The sequence below is a fragment of the Canis aureus genome, chromosome 16 (genome assembly GCF_053574225.1).
Source record: "Canis aureus isolate CA01 chromosome 16, VMU_Caureus_v.1.0, whole genome shotgun sequence".
Taxonomy (NCBI): Eukaryota; Metazoa; Chordata; class Mammalia; order Carnivora; family Canidae; genus Canis; species Canis aureus.
In genome coordinates this window covers 13,273,367-13,296,262 of record NC_135626.1, presented here as the reverse complement: position 1 = coordinate 13,296,262, position 22,896 = coordinate 13,273,367, and the positions used below count along the sequence as shown (strand labels likewise).

General features: G+C 46.7%; 1 protein-coding gene across 4 annotated transcripts in view; it reads right to left on the bottom strand.

Annotated features, from left to right (window-relative positions):
• CACNA1B (calcium voltage-gated channel subunit alpha1 B) overlaps positions 1-22,896 on the bottom strand; it is a 195,677-nt gene that overhangs the window by 26,621 nt on the left and 146,160 nt on the right. For all 4 annotated transcript variants that reach the window (XM_077851631.1, XM_077851627.1, XM_077851628.1 and 1 more), the window contains 9 exons: positions 22,314-22,451; positions 21,363-21,564; positions 20,936-21,100; positions 20,532-20,642; positions 20,135-20,218; positions 8,256-8,372; positions 7,788-7,853; positions 6,339-6,430; positions 3,978-4,122 (listed from right to left, as the gene is read on the bottom strand). In XM_077851631.1, coding sequence (XP_077707757.1) covers positions 3,978-4,122; positions 6,339-6,430; positions 7,788-7,853; positions 8,256-8,372; positions 20,135-20,218; positions 20,532-20,642; positions 20,936-21,100; positions 21,363-21,564; positions 22,314-22,451 — 1,120 coding nt within the window. The remainder of the gene's footprint in view (positions 1-3,977; positions 4,123-6,338; positions 6,431-7,787; positions 7,854-8,255; positions 8,373-20,134; positions 20,219-20,531; positions 20,643-20,935; positions 21,101-21,362; positions 21,565-22,313; positions 22,452-22,896) is intronic.

The following is a 22,896-nucleotide window of genomic DNA, read 5'->3' as shown; positions in this document are numbered from 1 at the left end:
TGGAGACCCAGGATCGAGTTCCACATCGGGCACCCTGCATGGAGCCTGCTTCTCCCTCTGCCTGTGTCTCTGCCTCTCTCTCTCATGAATAAATAAATAAAATATTTTTTTAAAAAAGAAAATTTCAATTATATAATCTAGTGTTATGAACTACAGTCCCCATGTTTTACTTCACATCCTCAGATTTTATTCATATTCTAGCTGAACGTGTGTACTTTTACCAACTTCTCCCTATTTCCCCAACTCTCTAGTTCCTGGCAATGACTCTTCTACTGTTTCTATGGTTTGACTTTTTAACAAAAAATTCCATATATAAGTTGTACCATGCAGTATTTGTCTTTCCCTGTCTGGCTTTCTTCAACTAGCATAATGCCCTCAAGATTCATCCATGTTGTCACAAATGCCAGACGGATTTCCCTTTATCCCATGGCTGAATAATTTTTCATTATTCCATTATTCCTTATCACTTCATCTGTTGATGAACACATAGGTTGTTGCCATATCTTGGCTATTGTGAGTAATGCTGTAATGAATATGGGCATGCATATCTCTCTTCAATACCCTATTTTCGTTTCCTTTGGATATATACCCAGAAGTGGGATTGCTGGATCATATCCTAGTTCCATTTTTTATTTTTTGAGGAACCTCTATACTGTTTTCCACAATGGCTGCACCAATTTACATTCTTACCAATAGTATGCAAGGATTCCCTTTTCTCCACACCTCTGACAACACTTGTTATCTCCTGTCTTTTTCATGATGGGCCATTCTAAAGGGGTGATAGGTCACTGTGGTTTTGATTTGCATTTCCCTGATGATAAGTGATGTTGACCACCATTTCATGTACCTGTTGGCTATCTATATGTCTTCTCTGAAAAAGTGTCTAGTCAGCCACATTGTTTTGACTCATGGTAGCTATATAGTAAGTTTTGAAATAAGGAAATGTGAGTTTTCTCACTTGGTCTTTATTTTTTTTAATAAATTTATTTTTTATTGGTGTTCAATTTACCAACATACAGAATAACACCCAGTGCTCATCCCATCAAGTGCCCCCCTCAGTGCCCATCACCCATTCTCCCCCACCCCCTGCCCTCCTCCCCTTCCACCACCCCTAGTTCGTTTCCCAGAGTTAGGAGTCTTTATGTTCTGTCTCCCTTTCTGATATTTCCCACACACTTCTTCTCCCTTCCCTTATATTCCCTTTCACTATTATTTATATTCCCCAAATTCTCACTTGGTCTTTAATTTTCAAGATTTTTTGTTATCTGGGGCTCCTCTGCCATCCCATATGAATTTAAGGATCAGCTTTCCATTTCTGTAGAAAGACCACTGGAGCTCTGACAGGGATCACACCAAATCTGGAGCTCATTTTGTGGGGACATTACCACCTTACCAATATTAAGTCTTCTAATCCCTGGACATGCTTGTCTTTCCATTAGGTCTTCTTTAACCTATTTTGGCAATATTTTTGCAGTTTTCACTGTACAAGTTTTCACTTCCATGGGTATTTATTATTCCTAGGTGTTTTGTCCCTTTGGATGCTACCAGAAATGGAATTATTTCCTTAATTTCCTTTTCAGGTTGTTTATTGCTGGTACATAGAGACATAACTGATTTTTACATGTTGATTTTATATCCTGACACTTTGATTAATACATTTATTAGTTTTAGTACTCTGTGTGTGTGTGTGTGTGTGTTCTTCGGGATGTTCCATATATCTGCAAATAGAGATAGTTTTTCTTCTTCCTTTCCAATTTGGATGCTTTTTATTTTTTTATCTTGCCTAATTGCTCTAACTAGGACTCCCAGCACAATGTTGAGTAGAAGTGATAAAAAAAAAAAAAAAAGTGGGCACCCTTGTCTTGTTCCTGGTATTTGGGGAAAAGTTTTTAGTCTTTCACCACTGAGTATAATATTAACTGTAGTCTTTTCATAAATGCCCTTCATCATGTGATAGAAACTCCCTTCCATTCTGAGTCTGCTAAGTGTTTTTATCATGAAACTGTGTCAAATTTTGTCAAATACTTTTTCTTCATCTATTGAGATAATCATGTGCGGGTTTCCTCCTCATCACACTGGTTAATTTCTGTGTGTTGAAAATATAGCCTTGCACTTCTGGGATAAATCCCACTTGATCATGGTATATAATCCTTGGAATGTGTTGTCAGAATTAGTATCTTGTTTGGGATTCTGACTGTATATTTATCAGGGACATTGGCCTGTACTTTTCTATTTGGGGGCATCTTTCCTGCCTTTGCTATCAGGATAGTGGCAACATCAGAGGATGTGTTAGGAGATGTTTGAATAGGGGAACTTGGATGGCTCAGTCAGCTAAGTGTCTGAATCTTGATTTCAGCTCAGGTCATGATCTCAGAGTCATGAGATTGAGCCCCACATTGGGCTCCACAATCAGCAAGGAGTCTGCTTGAGATTCTCTCTCTCCCTCTGCCCCCTCCTCTAAAAAAAGAATTTGAATAGGATTTATGTTAAATCTTTTTTAAAACCATTTTCCAAATTGTGGTAAAATATACATATCAAAAGCTTACCAATTTAATCATTTTTATGTGCACAGTTCAGCAGCATCAAGCACGTTGACACTGTTGTGCAACCATCCCCACCATCTATCTTTGAACTCTTCCACCTTCCTCAACTGAAATTCTGCCCCCATTAAACACTACCTCTCATCCCCTCCCCCAGTCTCTGGCACCCACCACCGTGATCTCTGTCTCTATGAACTTCACTGCTCTAGGAGCCTCATACAGTTATCTTTTCTTTTGTCACTGGTTTATTTCACTTAGCATAATGACTTCAATTTGTAGTATGTGTAAGAACTGCCTCTTTTTTTTAAATTTTTATTTATTTATGATAGTCACACAGAGAGAGAGAGAGAGGCAGAGACACAGGCAGAGGGAGAAGCAGGCTCCATGCACCGGGAGCCCGACGTGGGATTCGATCCAGGGTCTCCCGGATCACGCCCTGGGCCAAAGGCAGGCGCCAAACCGCTGCGCCACCCAGGGATCCCTCTTTTTTTTTCTTTTTTTTTTTTTTTTTAAGACTGAAGGATATTCCCTCATATGTTCATGTCACATTTTGTTTACCAATCATTTGTTGATGGGCACTTTGGTTGTTTTTACCTTCTGGCCATTGTGAATAATGTTGCTATGAACGTATGTGTACAAATATTTATTCAAGGCCCTGCCTTCAATTCTGTACATGCCCAGAAATGGAGTTGCTGGATCATATTGTAATTCTATTTTTAATTTACTGAGGAAGTGGGATACTGTCTTCCACAGCTGCTGCACCACTTCACATTCCTACTGGCAGCGCACAGGGCTTGTTTCTCTACTACCTCAGCAAACTGCAGGTACTGCTTGCTCTCTCTTTTTCTCTCACTCATACCTGTGTTTAATCATCAATAATGTTGGCTCTGCCTTTAAAATGCAGCTTAACTCCCTTCATCCTTACCCTTCTCTAGGCACTGTCACCTCTAATCATCTCCCCAACCACTCTTAAGCTTCTCCTGACCAGAAGCCAGAGCAACGTTTTAGAATGTCAACCAGATTGTCATGCCCCTGCTCAAAGTTTCCCAAAGGTTTCTGCTGACTTGGAATAATCCACAGTCTTAGGACGTAGTCCACTGACCTCTCCAACCACCAGTTTCCTGAGGCTCATCCACCCCAGGCATGCCAGCTGGAGTGCTGCTTCTTTGAAACTCATCACCATACTAGAGGCTAAAGACTAAAGGACGGTTGTCCCGTGGAAACTTAAAACCCTTTCCAAGAAGGAAAGGCAAGGCCCACAGGAGCTCATTATGGAGTGAGTCCTTTTAGAGGTCATCATTTCTGGGGGAATGGGACCACAACACTGAATCAACTTGCAATGTGACATGAATCAGTAACAGGGATCAGTGAGAGATGTAGGGGGACCCAGGATGGACTGAGACAGGGGGACACATGGACACAGTGACCAGGACTTACCAGAAAGGAGCAAAGGAAGATGAAGGAGACGAAGTAAAAGTAGGCAAAGTCGCTCCCACACTCACTGGCATTGGCGTGCTCATCACAGGCCTGGTTGCTGAGACAAGACAGCATGATCTCGTGCCAGGCCTCCCCAGTGGCACTCCTGAGAAGAAGGGCAGAGCCATGAGGCCCACAAAGGAAGGCCCAGACCAGCCTGGGAAGGAATCTCAGAAGACCTGGCTCAAGTGCACACCTACAGAGAACCTGCTCATGTGTAAGGTCTGGGTAAAAAATGCCTCCTCTTAAAAAGAATCCTCTGGCATTAGGTTTTCAAATTGATAATTAACCTGGAAAGAACTAGTTACTGGAAATAAGGCCCTACACCAGAAGTGAGCACCACGGTGAGTGCCCCTTCATGGACCTCCTTCTTGGCCTCCCCACTAGCATGTGCCATCCCAGCCTTCCTTGAACCAAGAAATGGGGACTCCATCCCTCCAGTTTCTTAACCCAAAAATGTTGCAGCCATTCCTGCTTCCTCTCCTTCTCACCACACCCTATTCACCAGCTCATCTATCTTCAAAAAATAGCTAGACTCTTACTACTTCTCAACTCTGTGGGCTGAGCAGCAATCACCTCCCCTGAGCTGCCTCAACAGCTCCCTAATGGACCTTCCTCCTCTGCCCCACCCAAGAGCTGAGTGGGTTCACTAAATGCGGTGAAACCAAGTCACTTCTCTTAATGACCCCTCACTCACTGCAAAAGCCAAAATCTGCACAAGTGCCCACAGCTCAATATGACTGGCTGCCTGCTCCCTCCCAGTGGTCTCTGCTCCGTCCACTCTAGCCACACCAGCATCTGTTTCCCCAAAACACCAAGAACAATCCTACTGCCCTGAGTGGCCACCCTGGAGGACACCTCTTCATGGACTTTTGTCCCTGCGAATGCAGCCAGCACAAGGGCCAGATGTGCACTAGACTTGCAGGCAGACCAGAGGCCTGGATTCCCCCTGACGTGGTGTGCCTGTGTGGCACAAGCTGAGCCCACTCCTCATGGACAATGTCTAGGAGTAGGAGGCTTTTCCTGCAAGGTAGCTGCCCTGTGCCAGACCTGACTGATACTGGTGCTCATGTGTGACACAAAGATCAGGGAAGAAAAGGGATTTTTGGGAACAAAGACTTAAAACTGAGGCTAGTTTCATAGTTCTGCCTCAACTCTTATAGCATGAGGCAGGACATTAATAAATGAAATTAACATAATAGCTAAAGTCCAGAGAAATTATATTATTTGGAGAAAGTATAGGCCTAAGGATACTTGTCCATCTGATTAAAAAAACAAGAGTCAGACAACTGTCTCCAGGCAGCTCAGCAAAGCAGATCTCAATCTGATCTCCTTCCACAGAAAGGAGAACTTCCATGGGCTCCGAAATACACCTGCATGGGGCTGTGCTGGGGATTCCCCAGGGCTGGCCTCACAGCAGCCTGATGCATTTACATAAATAAACACAAGTGTGGGAACCTCAAGAAGCAGCCTCAGGCAGGGTCTCCTGTCAGTACCCCTCCTCTGTAAGTCCCTACAAAGAGTTCCTCTCTTCCCTCCTAGGGTCATGGTGGTGGGCTTACCTTAATGAGGGAGACCCTGGAGGCAGTGAGACATATTCACCCCTCTTCCTCAGCCCCCAAACCAGGATGGTCAACAACCCCCAGGCCACAGAGAGTGTGCCACGTGTAAGAACAACAGCTAGCACCAAGCCCTGTAGAGTACAGGGTCACAGGGGGCACCTGAGCTAGAAGCAAACCTGTGCTCTCCAGGACTCACCCTAGTGCTGGACTTGGAGCCTAGGGCCTAGGGAATTGCAGTCTTGTGAGCCATGGGGGCAGGTGGAGGCACACTCACACTAGCAGTTCCTTGGGTCACTGAGTAGCACACACTGTGTGCTACTTCCATTGCCCTGCTTCCCCCTGATCCTAGATCCCTGCAACCAACAAGGTGAGAGGACAGAAAGCTTCTGGCCAGCACACTGAAAAAAAGCCCTGCTGGATATCTTCTGTCCTTCCAGACCCTCAGCTGTAGCACCACTAGAGGCCTCTTGGCCACCGTCAGGGATCAGAGATGAGGTGGTCAAGGCCAGCCTTGACCTGGGGCTCTCAGGATGACCTCTCTCAGGGGCTCTCAGGATGACCTCTCTCAGGGGCTTCCCTTCAGTCTGTTCCAAGGCCCAGGAACCATTAAGGGGAAGGACAGCAGAAAAAAGGGAGAAGCTGGGAAGGTCTCCACTGAGGGGAAGCCAGCACGAGCTGGGGGTCAGAGGGGTCAGTACGTATCCCGTCCCTCCCAAACAGAGGCATCTCTGAGCCTGGACTGATTTCCCACACAACACACCTGAACAATAGCATCAAGGCTTGTAAAAACGTCCGGAAGTTGTTATGCCGGTTGATGCTGGTGTCATCATCTAGGGCAATATTCCCAAACACCTGAAATGAAAAGGAAGGCTGAGGGCTGACATCGTTGGGTTCTGAGGAGCTGTGGTGAGGTAGAAGGGGTTGTGTGAGCATGAAGACACACGGGCACAGGACACTGCCCAGAGCCACCACCACTACTGTAGGGGCTGGAGGGGCCAGTGCTTCCAGCCCTGGTGGTGTCTGTGCATTTCCAGGGCAGAGAAAACCTCTTGAAAGCCAAACACATCAATGTCGCCCAGCTCAGCATGCACACAGGTGCAAGTCTGCATGCCCAGGAAAAATGGGACCCAAAGCTAAGTTTACGTGGGTTGTGCTACATTCTGTTCACTCTGTCATCAATGATTCTGAAGCAGTAATTACATTGGTAATAGCTATGAGATCAACTTGAAAATTTCTTTTTAAATTTCTGTGCAAATATCACAATGGGCTTTTTATCCATTTTAATTTATTTCTTTTTAGGGTCAGAAATGCAAACAAGCCAGTAACTGTACTTGACTTAAAATCTGGAATCTGGCTGAAAAATATGATCACCAAAAACAAGAATCAGTGACACTTATGGTCTTGTACATCCACAGACCAAAGCAGGCAAAAATACATATTTGTTTTAAACAGCATCAGGTCTCAGCAAATTTTAAGGTAAGAGAACTTTCTCAATCCCCAAAATAGAGTTTAAAAATCAGTTTTCAGCTCACCTTTACGACAATGGCCTCTCCCACTATAGCTTAACATTTGGATCCATCCAACCCTGTTGTTGAAAAGTCGCCAAATGCCAAACATTTAAAACTGGAACACTGCTTTGTGTCTTTTAAAGGTTTTTCCAAATAGCTGACAAAGGATTCTTTGGCAAAATAAAGGCAATCTAATTACTTGAGCTGAACTGGATAGTATAAGCACAGTGATTGATATGATCCCACTGACTTTTTTCTTCCGTACTATATGATTTCCTGTGAAGGATCAGGTCAATGCTCTGGACTAACAGAATGACCAGCTGGTGCTCTGCAGACCACTCAGCACTGGGCAGATGTGCCCAAATGCTCCACCCATGCAGCCCACCACCTAATCAAACATGCCCATTCAGACCCTAACAACCCAATGGAGTTCCTATCAGAAGCACAGCAGTGCATTTTCCCACAGACAATGGACTCTGGACGACAGGCACAAACTCTTGATGCACAACCTCAGTGACCTTAGGGGTAGAACAGCCTTTCTGAGAATTAAGTTCATGAAGTGCTTAAAGCAATACCTCCCTCATAGACATGTTCATTAAGGATCAATCTGTCATTGCTATCATTTGATGACCACAGTCGGTGCCCGTCTGCCCCAGGGCATAGGCGCCCCTTGTGCTCCCTGTCCCGTCAGGTGCACCCACCTGCATGCCAATGATGGCGTAGATGAAGAACAGCATGGCGATGAGCAGACACACGTAGGGCAGGGCCTGTGGAGACACATGGAGGGCAGGGCAGCTCCAGGGAGGGCTGCCTAGCCACCTTGCTAGGGCCTCATCTGCAGAGTGGACGGCGGCCACATTTCTGGGACCACTCAGACCTCAGCAACGCAGATCCACCCCCTACTGACCATGAAGCCCCTCTACCAAGGGACTACCTCAGTCTCTTCATCTATAGTCAGTCATAAAACCCACCTCAGAGTCGGCAAGCATTATTGAGATGCTCTCTGGATAACTTAAAATGCCTTTATATAAACTACAATAGGATAATAGGTGCCAACAAGGAGCCTCCAAGAGGAGGGGCTGCTCTGGTGGCAAGGAGGAGATGACGGCCACGCTACTGTGCACAACAAAGGGGACAGTCAGGGCACTAGGGCCGTGACTGGGCTTCACCTTGAAGGACTGGACGAAGGTCCACAGCAGGATGCGGATGGTGTAGCCTTGGCGGAGCAGCTTGATGAGACGGGCAGCACGGAAGAGGCGGAGGAAGCTGAGGTTGATGAAATTGTTCTGTAGGGAAGAGAGGCTGTTCTCTAACCTGCAGAAACCAGCCTCCTGCAGGGACAGGTACACTGCTCCCCACACGCCTCTCCCTGACTTGCTGTGGTCCCAGAGAAAGTCCCCTGCTCTATAGTGTAAGCAGCAATCAGCCACCAGAAAATCTTCCAAAAGTAAAGCTTGTCATTGCAAATCACTTCTCATGCAGCAAATCAAAGAAACCCCTCTGCTCTAGGCTCCCGACAGGGAGGGACAGAGAGAAAAATTCTCAGAAGCAGCTCCATGCTGCCAGGTGGCGCCAGGAGACCAACGGTGGACAGGCCTCTAACACTGACCACGTCTTGCAGGACACAGCCAAGCCATCCAAGTGCCGGGCAGGGCTGCTTCTCCACAGAGAGCCTCTGGAAGGCCCCACCCCAGGCTTGGTGGCAAGGCACTTCTCTTCTCCACACAGTTAGCAAAGCCTCTGCCTGTCTGGGACCCGGCAGAGGGGCAAACATTTTCTCTGGGGCTGCTCCTGGTGCCTACAGGTAAGTCACCATGGGAGGTGTAAGCGTTGGTGATCCTGCTGCTCACACCACAGAAGCCACTTACAAAAATCCATAAATGGTCTCAGCTCCAGAGATCCCAGGATATCTAGCACTGCTCCCTCATCCACAGGGTTCAAAATCAAGCACAAAAAGAAACAATGATCTCTGGACTCCACAGATTACCTGGGAGTGAGGCTTCCACCCTGGCCCAGGGGCACCTTGAAATTATTGGCACATCCCTTTCAGGGAGCACAGCTCTGGATGGTGTCCATGAGATGGGGGTGCTTGTAGATCTGGGCAGCTTCCCACCCTCTGTCTGCTTAGAGACCAGGTGCCCGCACGCAGCCTGAGAGCAGCTTCCTGCCACTTTGGTGTTTTAACATATGAAAGCAGCTCAGGCTTAGACACATCGGATCGCCAGATTCAGTGGTCAAATGAAGAGAAAAGAGAACACAACATGTTGGATGAGAGCAGCAGCAGTAGAGCATGTGCAAGAGCCATGGGAAGCCTAGGGAGAGCTGGGTGCCCTCCCTCCAGGGCTGCCCATCTGGTCTTGGCTGGGATGAGACGTTCAGTGGAGAGGCCAGCTTCACTCTTACTTCTAAGGACAGTGGCCCCAACCCAGCCCTTGTCTGCCCCTTTGGTTCCTACCAAGGTGGCTGGAGACTCTAGACTGTCTCTGCTGGAGGGCTATATGTTGCAGCCATGGGTGGGAAGTTTGGTAGTCACAAGGAGGTACTGACCATGGCCCAGATCAGCAGGAAGGCAGAAGTGGACCTCAAGGTGTGACCCTGGAGGACACACAGGCTTGCCTACAGCTCCCTCACTGGCTTGTGCTAAGGAAAGAAAATCTCAGGGGTACAGGATGAGCAAGAAACATCCATACTCACCCCATGGGCCCTAGGGTTCTCAAATAAGCCAGTCACTGAGGGAGGGTGGGCAAAGGGATGGAAGGGGGACTCTGTCTACAGTGTGCCGGGAAATCCTTGGTACAAGACAATAAAGTAGAGGAAGAGAAGGGAGCTTCCAAGTGCCTGGACGCTTCAAAGGTCTCCTGTGGGAGACCTCCTCCACTTGGAAAGCACCTGCTCACTTGAGTCCAGGGGGGCCAAGACCGTTATTACACAGTCAGCATATGCCCAGCCCAAACCACTTTGCTCAGGCCACTGGCATGGACAAAAAGATTTCCTAGAGATACTGGGGAACATATGGGCTCTGAGTGAGAAAGGAGGGATGGAAGACAAACAAGGCAGGGGAAGGCACTGTTTGTCCACATGGTTAGTGCACGAATGCAAAGCTCAACAAGTCACCTATTACTTTTTATTGAGACTCACGTTCTCATCCCTCCTCCTGGACTTCTTTTCTCAGGGCTCCAGTGGGCACTCAGGAGAGGGGTGGGGGTGGCAGCAGACAGATAGCCCTAGAGAGCCATGAGGACGGATGGTGACAGCAGCCACAGACACTTCAAGCACAGTGTGGCAGGCTGAGCACACCGCAGCTGCACCCAGGGCGGGAGCTGCCAGGTAACACCATGCGGACTGCATGCAGGAGAGCAGGGGGCAGCAAGCACCGGGTAGCCTTCCCATGGCTGTGCATGGTTGCCTCTGGCCTCAGCCAACCCTTGGAGATGGACGTAGCCTGCCCATCCTCCCAGAGTCCATGGTTTCTGTCACACCAGGGAGCACCTACTACTTCATCTACTATTTCAAAGCCAGAGCCGTCTTTATTGCCACCTACCTCTATCAGGAAAGGTCTAGAGCACCCCAAAGATGCATTACTGTACCCCTCAATGTGGTATCTCAATGATGGTACACTGGTCTCTAGCTGCTTTGAACCCCTTGCTTCCTCATCCACAAGATGGAGATGTTAGGACATCATGCGCAGATGGTGAGGAATCAGAGCAAAGGGATTTAAAAGTGTGCTGGGCCTTGTGAAACACAGCCCCACAGAGGTGATCAACTGGCCCCAGACCCAGATCGAGATCCCCTGCATCCAAGTGCATCACTGCCTCCAGTCAGGGCCACAGCAAAGTGACCTGTACATGTAGCTGGGGACCACACTCCATGCTGGCAGCATGGTCCAGCAAGTATGGAAAAAAGTACTCTCCTTCTCAGCTTTCTCATGGGACAATGATGAAGAAAAGAAAGGAAAGCTCTGCATACCCCAGCATACACATGTACAGCACATCAGGTGACGGTGAACTCTGAGGGAAGAGGAAGGGCACAGAGGGGATACTCTTCCCAAGTGGACAGGGAATGGCCATGAAGATGCCTCAGTGAGCTGAAGGCTGTGCCTGGTACTTCTGCAGCACAAATGGCACTTTCTCAAAACTAAGCTTTTATGCTCCACTTATGAAATGCTTTGTCTTGAATGTCCATTTTCCATAACAGGAATATCAAATATTTGCTATTTCATGTGAATGTCACAGCCTCGGTTTAGTCTGGTTCTGGTATGTTTGCTCTCCTTTCAGATACTTCTAAAGGCCTGGAAGGAAGCCCCAGTTCCTGCCACCTGCACTCTACCCAGGCTCACTGACCAAGGGTGCACAAGTGGATCAATGATGCCTGGATGCAGGAACCCTGTGCTCCACTGTCTCCTAAGGCAGAGCCTGTTCCTCCTCAGTCAGGACTTACACAACTCCTTCTGAATCATGAAGACAAAATTTTCTCTCCCCTCCACCTCTGTGGCCCAGAAAGGATTCCCTGTAGAAGGGCATGTCCAGGAAGAATGGTATAGGAGGAATCATCAGAAGCCACTGGGGAGAACCAACCTTGTGTGTTGGTGTGATGGAGACAGAGCAGAAGGGAAATGCTGTGGAAGAAACCATGGACTCTACAGGATCAGGTCCAAACTCATGTCCTACAAAATCCTTCCAATTCTGAGCCCAATTCTGATAGGAAAATCTGACTGGGTGCTTACTCGTTTCACTCAGAAGACCCCACCTCCTCTCTAGACCCAAGGCCAGTTCCTGAATCAAATGGCTCCCAGGAGGGACCTCAGAAGCCCCTGCTGGACCCCAGGAGTTGAGGAGAAGAGGCCAGAGGGGATGGGTACCTCCAAACTCTGACCACACACCTCAGGAAGGCAGTGGTGAGGGGTCACAGGGAATGGAAGAAAGAACAGGAGCAGAGCAAGCAAAAGCAAGGAGTTTTAAGAACCGTTTAAAGTCATGAAACCAACCGTTTCCTATATGTGATGTTTTCATGGATGGATATTTGCATATTATTTACAAATTGGGATGTTTGAGCAGCAGGTGCGCAACATACAGACGGAGACATGGTTTTCGCATTGTATGTTGGTTGGATGGCGTGAGTCAGCAGGTAGGTTAAGGTAAATCAAGAACAAAAACAGAAAACAAAAGAGAAAATGAGTCATCAACACAAGCAAAAACTCAAACTTTGAGTACCTCACTGGAAAATTTTAGAATTTTAGTAAACTTTGCATATTTTGCTTAAAATGCATCAAATCAAAACATGTTTTTGAAATCTGTAGGTTATGCAGACAGGGTGGCATTAATTTGCATTCCTGTTTGTAATGCAAATCCAAAGATGACTCACAGACACTTGTTTTTTTATTTCCAGGCAAAGAAATCAATGTCAGTTCTACACTTGCGTGGGGGGCGCCGGCGCTACACGACCCTGCTAAGGCCTGTTATTCTACTGTGATTGTTAAGTTGGAGGTGGGGAACTGACACTCATATTTTTGCCTAAGGAAAAAAAAGTACATTCACAAAGTAACATATGAAGTGACTACGAATGAACAAAAATAAAGACATCACTAGTCTACACAATGGCTTCCTTTCATCTTCCCCCTGCAGGCGGAACCAGGGTGCAGGCCAGAGCTCTGACAGCACTAGTGGTCAGGACGCAGCACCTCTTCCAACCCAAGTGGCTCCTCGGCCCTCTCACTGGCTCTGCTGGGCCTTGGGGCTGATGGCAGCAGCCATGGAGGGCATATCTGAGGTAAGGTCTGATATAAGCAGAAGCCATCCTGGCCTCGAGTGTCCAACAGCTGAGGAACACCTACTGGGTACAGAAGGTCTCTGCCCTGTATGAGGGGGCCTCTTTGGCAACTCGGAACTTCTGCCCAGAATATTTGGAGTACTAATGTTTAAAACTATGAAACATACCACATACACAAAAGGATATGTATAAACATGTGTATGTATGCACATTTTAAAGAAAAATAATACAGTGTTCATAGACTCATCACCCAGCTTAAAGAGAAGAGAATGTCACCATTACTTTCAAAGCCCTTTCTGTCTCTCTTCCTCCTTCCCTGATGGAGTGGCTACCCTTAATTCTTGCTAATAATTGTTTTTCTTTACCGTCTCACCACAAACTCTTAAAATGTGTTACACCTGACTGTTCTGAACCTTTCCGATGGGACTATATGGAATGCAACCTTCCTGGACTTGGGCAGACTCTGCGCTGACAGTGAGCAAACCCTGTTTCTGAGAAGCCTCCCTCTTGGCGTGGAGATCACCCTCACACTTCCACTGCCTCTGGCACTTCACCGTGTTGGTGCACAACAATCAGTGCACTCTGCTGCTACCGTGAACAACATTGCCATGAACATCTGTGTAGAAGTGTCTCCAGGTCATCTGCCCAGACACCCTCTGGCATATGTACCTAAGAGGGAAGCTGCTGAGCTGTAGGCAAGCATATGCTCAACTTTCTAGGGACTGCCACAGTCTTCCTAAGGGGTCGTCCAACAAACACCCCCAGCAGTAGCATGGAGGTTCTGGTGGTCCCACTCACTAAGCATTGGCATGGTTGGGATTCCTGTTTGACAAACCAGAGGGTGTGAAATAGTATCTCAATGTCATTTCACTTTACATTTCTTTAATTACAAGTAAGGCTGAGCATCTTTTCCTATATTAATTGGTCATTTCTGTTCCTTATTCTTTTAGTACCTTCAGCTCATTTTTCCATTTGGTGGCTTTGGTTTTTTTTAATGATTCACAGAAAAGCCTTGCACATTCTAGACACTAACCTTTCCTAGTGGTTTGGGAAACCACTCTGCCCTCTGGCTGTGCCTTTGTTGCTAACTATTGGTCCATTGAAGAACTCAGTAGCTCATCCTGGCTCAGTCTTCTCTCTCCTTTATTGATCTCAGGCAGTCTCATGGGTCTGATACCATCTTATCTGATCCTGATTCCCAATTGTATGATACTGGTATGAATCTCTCCTCCAAACTCCAGGACCATCTGTCAACCTGCCTGTTAGATGATTCCTTCAGGAAGGCCAACAGGCAACTAAAATCTAACATGTACAAACTGCATCCATACAGCTCACAACAAACCTGTTCCACCCACAGCCTTTCTCATTTCAATTAATGATAATCCATGTTCTCAAGTGCTCAAACTTTGATGTCACTCTTGCGTCAAGTTTCACACTGACATCTGGTCCATCTGCAGCTCTATTGGAAAATACATCCAGAACAACGGTCTCTCCTCATAGCCCAAACTCCCGCTGCTCTGCTGGGCTCCTCTGTAGTGCCCCTCAGCAGCACTCATGTCCTCACAGGCCCAATACTCAATTGTCAGCATCAACATCTCTTTTTCCTGAGAATTTTCCCAGGCCAGGACTCAAGTGCCAGAGAGTTAACATTCTCCAGCCCCCTGTCGCCAGCAGCCTTCAACAGGTGGCTGACAGCACTTGGGTGAAAAATACCCCGTCACCTTGGCCCTTGCTGGGATAATAGGCTCGGAGCTCCCAACTAGGCCCCATAATGGTAACTGACTTCATAGCACCTTATATTGGCTGTCTCCCTTCCCTGGCCCATTTCACTGCTTCCTTGCTATGCCTGCATCACCTCCCAGATAAACGACTTGCACTGAACTCCTGCCTTGGGGTCTGCTTCTGGGATAACCCAACTAAGCCCTCACTTGCCTCACTGCTTCTGCCTATGCCCTACACTACGTTCTCAATAGAGCAGCCACATCATGTCACTCCACTTCACAAAACCCTCCAAATCCTCCTATCTCACTCAAAATAAAAACCAAAATTTACTACAAGTGAAATGAAGTGAAACTACAAATATAAAGTGAAATGACATTGAGATACTATTTCACACCCTCTGGTTTGTCAAACAGTAATCCCAACCATGCCAATGATTATGCCAACTACAAGGCTTTCCACGCTCCCCATTTCCTCTGCTCCAGCCCTTGTTCGTGTTGCTCTTGCAGCAGGGCACTCATGCATGCAGGTGCAGGCTGGCACAGAGCTTGCTATGGCTTGCCCCAGGCCCCTCTGCTCCACTTTCTCACCAACTCAGACACCTTTATTTGGAAGTCACCAATTCAGTGACAACTTGTCTGGGTACACAGCCATCAAAGCTCCCCCCCACAAGTCTCATATCCCTTTTTCTGCTTTGCCTCTCATTGTGTACCCTGTGTGTCTCTCACTGGAATGAAATTCCAGAAGAACTTAGAACACTGCTAAGCACATGACAGGCAGTGCATAAACATTTATAATGGATAAATGAAGAAATGTGATACAAATATCCCCTCCTTCTTCATGTATTGTCCTTTCTTTTTTGATAAACAGAAACTATTTTATATAATTTTTTTTTCAGTTACAGCTGGTGCTTCCTATAGTTTGCTTAAGCAATCAGTCCCCATCCCAAGGTGCTAAAGATATCTCCTGTATTTTCTTCTAAGAGTTTTAAAGTTTTTCCTCTTAGATTTAAGTATTGTCATCCATTTGAAATTGATATTTTTGTGACTGGTGTGAAGATTCAATTTCTGTTTTTCCCAATATTGATCGTCATTATACCTACATTGATTGTTCACTTGTCCCCCACTAAGTAGCACAGTCATACATTAAGTTTCCATCTACAAGTGATTTAGATTCTAGGCTCTTGATTCTGTCAACTGGCTCATTTACTGTCCTGGGGCCAGCACCACAGTCTTAATACTCTAGCTTTATAAAAAGTGCTAATATCAACAAGAACAGTAACTACCCACCCCCACCACCCCAGCAGCCCTTCTGCTTCTTAAGTATCTTGAGTATTTGGGGAGCCTTTGCTCTTGCTCATGAGTTTTAGAAGCCAATTTAGAAGTCAATTTCCAAAACAAACAAACAAAAACAAAAACAAATTCACTGGTATTTTTATTGAAATTACATTGAGTCTACAGATCAATTTGGGCAAAATCGTCTCTGAAATTGACACTTATTATTTAACTGCTATAAAACACTATCTAGTTAAGTCTTCCTTACTATCTTTCATTGAGGTTTAGCACTTTTCCACACTAAGGTCTTGTATACGGATGTTGTTACGTTTACAATCAGGACTGCTGATGCTATAATGACATGTAGTCAACTACTCACTCAGGTACTCTACTCAGCAACAGCGCTAAATAAACACTCTTATCAGCTTGAGATTATTCTGGATTTCATCCATAGATAATAGTGTTGTCTGTGAATAATGACAGCTTTGCCTATTTCTAATACTTCGATGTTTCATTTATTTTTCCAGTCTTATTCATTCAACAAGTGTCTACTGAACACCTAAAGTGTCGGCACCATTCTAAGCACTGGAATATGGCAGTGAACTACACAGAAACCTCTATCCTCATGGAGCTGACATTCAATTTATTGAACTGACCAGGCCCTGAAGTTCAATAGTGAAAAGAAGGAATGCTTATAGGTATTGTCCTTTTCTGATTTTAAAGAGAATTCTTTCCAAATTTCATCATTATATGATGTTAGCACAGGATTTTTGGTAAATTCTCTTCATCAAGTCAATAATTCCTAGATTGCCAATGATTTCTATCATGAATACAATTTGAGTTTTATTGAATGTCTTCTCTGCAGCAATGATAGGATCACATTAACACTGTCTGTGGATCTGTTCATGTAAATTAGACTTTCTGATGCACTTTACATCTATGCTAATCAGTAAGAGTGGATCATGATTTTCCTTTCTTATACTTTTTTTACTTAAGATAATTTTCTTTATTATTATTATTATACTCTATCTTTTAAATAATTTTGGTGTCCAGATTGTACTTGTCTCATACAAATAGCTAGAGCATGTTCACTCTTTTCTATTCACTGAAAGAATTTGTTTAGGATTAGAATGATCTTTCATCGTATTTTAGGTAGAAATCTGATGCATAAGACTACTATAATCAGTGGTATGAGGACATGGATCCCAAGGTAAAAGACAAGTTAATTATCACACCTCATGCTTCCTACTCCTGTTAGGCTTCCTTGGGTTGGAGATGACATACACCACTTAGGAAATACTGCTGTGACCTATTTATCAGGTGACACAAAGCTGTTGTGTTTGAGAGGATTCAGAGCAAGAGAGGGCTCTCTAGCAGATCCATGCTGCAATACCAGGAGCCCTATAACTTGGGCCTTAAGATGCAACAGATTCTATAAAGACACTCTGTGGAGTCCCTGGAAAGCCCACATAGAAAAGTCAATGCAAACACCTAGGATTCTGGAGCAAGGCCATGTCATCTGCTGAAGACATCACCAATGAGAGGGGCCACTCCTGGCTGCTGGGTCCTATTGGAGACTGTGTCTGACTATGAGATAATTGTGTCTACGGCACCAATACTTCTCCTTATGAGTGTGTGTTACAGGCCTGCCAACAATCCAGTGTGTGATGGAAGTGCTACATCCAGGGCCACACCCTGGCACACCTAGAGGGCACAGTCACATGATAGGTGGCCCAGGGCCCCATGCCTCTCACCTCTGCTTCACCTCTATGTTCCTTAGCTCACTCCTACCCCAACATATCATATGATGATCACTAAAGCCAGGAGGAAAAATGCAAACCTGGTTTATGAAGCAATTGGCTCAATATATTGGTGCATCCTCACTAGAACCCCACACAAGATCTGAAAGACAGTGGTGAGGCAGAGCTCTAGGTGGTGAACCTGATCAGCTATGGCATGGATGGAGAAAGAAGCTGCCCTTGTATGGATTATAGGACCTTAGGCAAGAACTAAAGCTTGGTCAGGACTCCAGAGGGAACAAAGTTCAGATAAAGGGATCCAGATGGGCCTAGGGAATGGGTGTGACATGCAGGTCCTTGTATTATACATCAGTGTCCACCACAGAGCATCCACAGCTGTAGGGACACTAAAAACCAGGCCTTGAGATGGTTTACCCAACAGATGACAGCCAGCCTCTATCCTTAGCAGCCCCAGTGTTCACATAGTAGATCCATGAACGCAGTGACCATGATGGCTGAAAGGAAGGCTGTGTCTGAGCCCAACCAGTGGGCTCCCTTTCAGCAAGGCTGACTCAGCCAAGGCCACTATTGAAAATCCAGCCCACTATGAGCTGAAGTTAACTAGGCCTCTACAGTGCACCATCCTTTAGGCTGTCATCCAGCCACTAGGTGGCAATTTGCTTACACCAGAATCCTTTCACCTAGAAAAGGCAGTAATTAGTCTCAATTGGGATCACTCATATTCTGGGTTCGGGTTTGTCTTTGCTGATGGAATACCTGGGCCTGCATGATATCCACTGGCATATCATATTCAACATCATTCAGGGGGTGCCAACCTGACAAAATATTGAAAAAGCCTCTTAAAGGCACAGATTAAATGCTGGCGTGATGAGGTACCTCATGGGTTTGGGATATTGTCCTTCAAGATGAAAGGATGGTCAAGAGACCAACTGCAGATCCAGAAAGCAAGGGATGGAAGGAGGGGTGGCCCCTCTCCCTATCCTCCAGGAACCCAGGTCAGACTGTGCTCATCACCTCCACCAGTTTAGGTTTGACAAATCTAGAGGTCCTGGCTCAAGGGGTAGAGAAAGCTTCCACTGTGGAACACCAAAATCATGGTGGCCCCCTGTCACTTGCGCTCCTCATGCCGTAAGACCAGCAAGCAGAACAGAATCTCCAGATATACTGGCCAGGGTGTTTGATGTTGGCTATTGGGAAGGGGTAGGAAGAAGTCTATCTAGAAACCAGGGGGTTCAGTGGGGCCTTTCTAGATGCTCTACAACCAGCCTTAATCATGTCTTGACTATCGTGGCAGCCAAAGCCTCATAGGAGTATGGCAAGCAAGGGCTGTGCTATATAGGGTGACAGCGTCGGCTGTCTCATCCAGCCCAGCAACCAGAGCAGCAGAAAGCTGGACACCAGTCAGGGGACCCCAAAAGAGGGACAGGAAGAATGAATTAAGGAACATCAACTTAACTCAGACTAGCTCTAGGTGGTTACCAACCTTCCTCTTGCAGACATTGTGACCATCACTATCCTGAAGACTGAGTGAAATGGACCCAGTGTGAGGTGTGGGCAGAGTTGAGCAGGGCCAGGTGACAGCAGACACTCATGTACTCCACTGTACTTGTTACCATAGTACCAGATGCTCCTTCATTCCCAACAGTGCCAGAGCCTGTTGTACCTGCACGTGGGGTGCATTCAGAAGGGCTGGAGGTACTCAACAACTAACACCCCCAGGTACAGCTCTTAGCTGTGGACTGGTAAGCACAGATCCAAGAGCTCTGCAGCTCTGAGGTGTGACCACCATGTTTCCAAGCCCCCATGGGGGATGAACCAAATTCACCCTGATATTTGGCTCCAGATACAACATTTCTCATCCTCCTTCTCTTACCCATTCATTTTCCCAAACCTCTCTCTAGTGGTTTTGCCTGAGAATGCTTCCTAATAAATGATTTGTACAAGAACCCCACCTTAGTGTCTGCTCTTAGAGAATCAACCTAAGACAGAAATGAGATTTTCTGCCATTTAATTCTAACTTAATGGACTATACTTAAAGAATATTGCTTTATGATTCAGTCTTTGAAATTTATTGAGACAAGTTTATGTTCTAACATTTGGTCAGTTTTTACATATAATCCATGTAGTCTTGATATGAATGAGTATCTCCCGTTTTATTTACACACACACACACACACACACACATAAAACAAACCTCATATTCTAAAAGATTCTAAATTCTTGTTGGTTTTAGTTTATATCATTTCAGTGCCAAGTTGCTAGATTTGTTAGATATACACAGATTTAAAAGATTCTTGTCTTCCTGGTCACTTGTTACAATGGAGCTCCTAGGTGACTCTCAGGCCATCATCCTTTTGGGAACCACTTTCTTATGCAAAAAAAAAGCATTGGCCAAGACAATACCCAATCCCCAACTCCATCTCTGGGAAGGAGGGGCTAACACTCAAGACCTGGAGGCACCCTGTGGAAGCACCACCTAGAAGGAAACCATTCTGGGGCCCTGGAGGAAGGACAGGAAATGCTACTTACCGCAATCTCTGTTACTAAAATATCAGTAATACTTCCCAACACAGTGACAAAGTCAAAGACATTCCAGGCATCTCTGAAATAGTTCTAGAGAGAAAAAAAGGAGCAGTTATTGCTAGAGGCTGGTAAGGAGTTGTCAGGCAAGGAGTTGCAGGAAGTGCCCCTGATCAAGAAAGGAGCAAAGGGACCAATGGGCCACCCCAGGTGAGACACCACAGCTGGGTAAGCAAATACTTGTGGGTCTGGGCAGGTGCAGAACTGAGAGCTGTGTGTCCAGAGAGGAGGCACCCAGCCCTTGGTGAATTCCCAGCTCCAAGCTGTAAGTCCCTGAAGGTCCCCCTACAGAGAGGCAGCCAGAATGCAGACCACCAAAAAGGCCAAAGGGAGCCAAGGCACCTACCAGCACCCCGAAGGCGATGATCTTCAGCACGCATTCCATAGAGAACATGGATGTGAACACAATGTTCAGGCATTTCAACATTAGTTCATATTCATACGGTGCATCATAGAACTGTATGGGGAATGAGTGCCATTGGCCACAGGTCCAGCTGCCCCAAGACACCCCACCAGGGATCACCCTGATCTCCTGCCGGAGCACAGTGAACTGCATGCCTACCCTACATAGGGACACCCGTCCTTGCTCTCCCTCTGTGTTCTCCTAGGACATTCTCACCGTCTCTGCCCACAGAAAGCCCAGGGCACTGGGCTTCCAGAGACATCCCATGCTGACCAATGATCAGCTACAAGTATGGCTCTCTCACATCCCAGCTGGCACCCAATGTCCCCCATCCTGGGCCCACATACCTTCATCATTAGCACCACTGTGTTGAGGGCGATCATAGCCATGATGAAGTACTCAAAGGGAGGTGAGACCACAAACGTCCATGTCTTGTACTGAAATGACTGCTTGTCCTGGGGCATGTATCGCGTCAGGGGCTTGGCACTGATGGCAAAGTCGATGCAAGCCCTCTGCACAGGGAGGAAGGAGCCCCAAGAACACGGTCAGGGGGAACCCCACTGTACCCACACCTGTTTCCTCCATCCTGGCAGCCAGCCCTGATCAGACACACTCAGTCTCTCCCTGCTCCTGTGGTGGCCACCAGCTATGTGGTGGTGAGTGAGTCCCATGTGGAAGGGAAGTCTATTGGTCCTGCCCACACTGCCCATCAGGGGAGCCTGGCAGAGCAAATACTGCACACACGCACATGGGACAGAAGAGGGAGCCACCCACCTCATTCTTCTCCAGGCTGCATTCAGACATCACCTTGTCCCCCTGCTCCTGGAAGGTGATGATGATCAAGGCCACAAAGATATTGACAAAGAAGAAGGGGAAAACCACGAAGTAGACCACATAGAAGATGGACAGCTCCATGCGATACCCGGGGCTGGGGCCCTGCTCCTCATAGGTGGCGTCCACAGAGTGTTTTAGGACCCTGAGCCAAGAGCAAACACCAAGTCTCAGGGAGACCCCTGAGGACAGAGCCATGGGAAAGTCAAGACCTGCATTACAGGGGAGGCTTCCATGCCTGAGCCACAGATAGCAAGAGGAAGGGAACTCAACACCATGGGCCCAAGCCCGTTCCCCAGGACTGCAGTCTCTTGAGGACCTTCCCAATGGGGTTTGTACTCAGGGCTGTTGGAGAGCCATCAATGGGAGGTCTCTGGGGGCCTGAGGTCCTAACCCCAGGACAAGTGGAGTCCCAGGAGGTTTTTCCTGCCTTGCTTACTCCTGGCTCACACCTGCTCGTGCCCAGGTCACCAGTTCATACCCAGATTCAACTGCCTTTAGAAACCCCTGGACTCCTGGCACAGCACTGATCCTACCTTCTCAGCAGTGGTCCTTTCAGCCCCCAAAGAAGTCCCCTGTCATCCAGTGTGGCACTGAACACATACACCCCTTTGTCTACACCCTTAGCTGAGGCCAGAAGGGTAGCACAGGGAGACGCAGAATAGCCCCCTCCTCCCTCTCACTTTTAGCCACTCAAAAGTGATTTTCTGGAGGTCACCATGCTATGCACTTTGATTTAATCTCCTTCTCTTCCCAGGCTGCCCACTCCTGGAAGGCAGAGCATTGTCTTACCTGTTAGGTACAAGAGCCTATGAGGTATTTGCTGGGACTCCCTGGCCTAGCTGCCCCTCTGCTCTAGCCTGATCTGCCACAATGAGCCAGATGAGCACTCACATGGGCCACCCTTCTCCCGTGGACACTGTGAACAGTGTCAGCAGAGCCCAGAGCACGTTGTCATAGTGAAAATCATATTTCTTCCACTGCCGTGGTTGAGCTTCCACCTCCTCCTTCTCATAATCCAAATATTGACCCCTGGAAACAAGAACATAGAGGAGGTCAGAAGTTAAAGCCAAAGGATCCACATATGCCCATTTGTCTAGGGTCAATTGACTTTTGAAAGGCCTGCCCATCCAATGGAGGAAGAATATTCTTTTCAACAGGCAGTGCTGGGACAACTGAGTGTCCACCTGCAAAAGAAGGAAGCTAGACCCTACCTTACTCCATGTACAAAACTGAACTCAAAATGGATCAAATACCTAAAGGTAAGAGCTAACACTAGAAAGCTGTTGGAAGGGAACACAGGAGGCCTGGAATTAGGGAAGGATTATTAGATATGACACCGAAATCATGAGCGACAAAAGAGAAAAATTTGATGACTGTAAACTGGACGTCATCAAAATGTAAAACTTTGTGCTTCACAGATATCATCAACACACAGAATGGGACCAAATACTGGAAAATCGTCTCTCTGATAAGA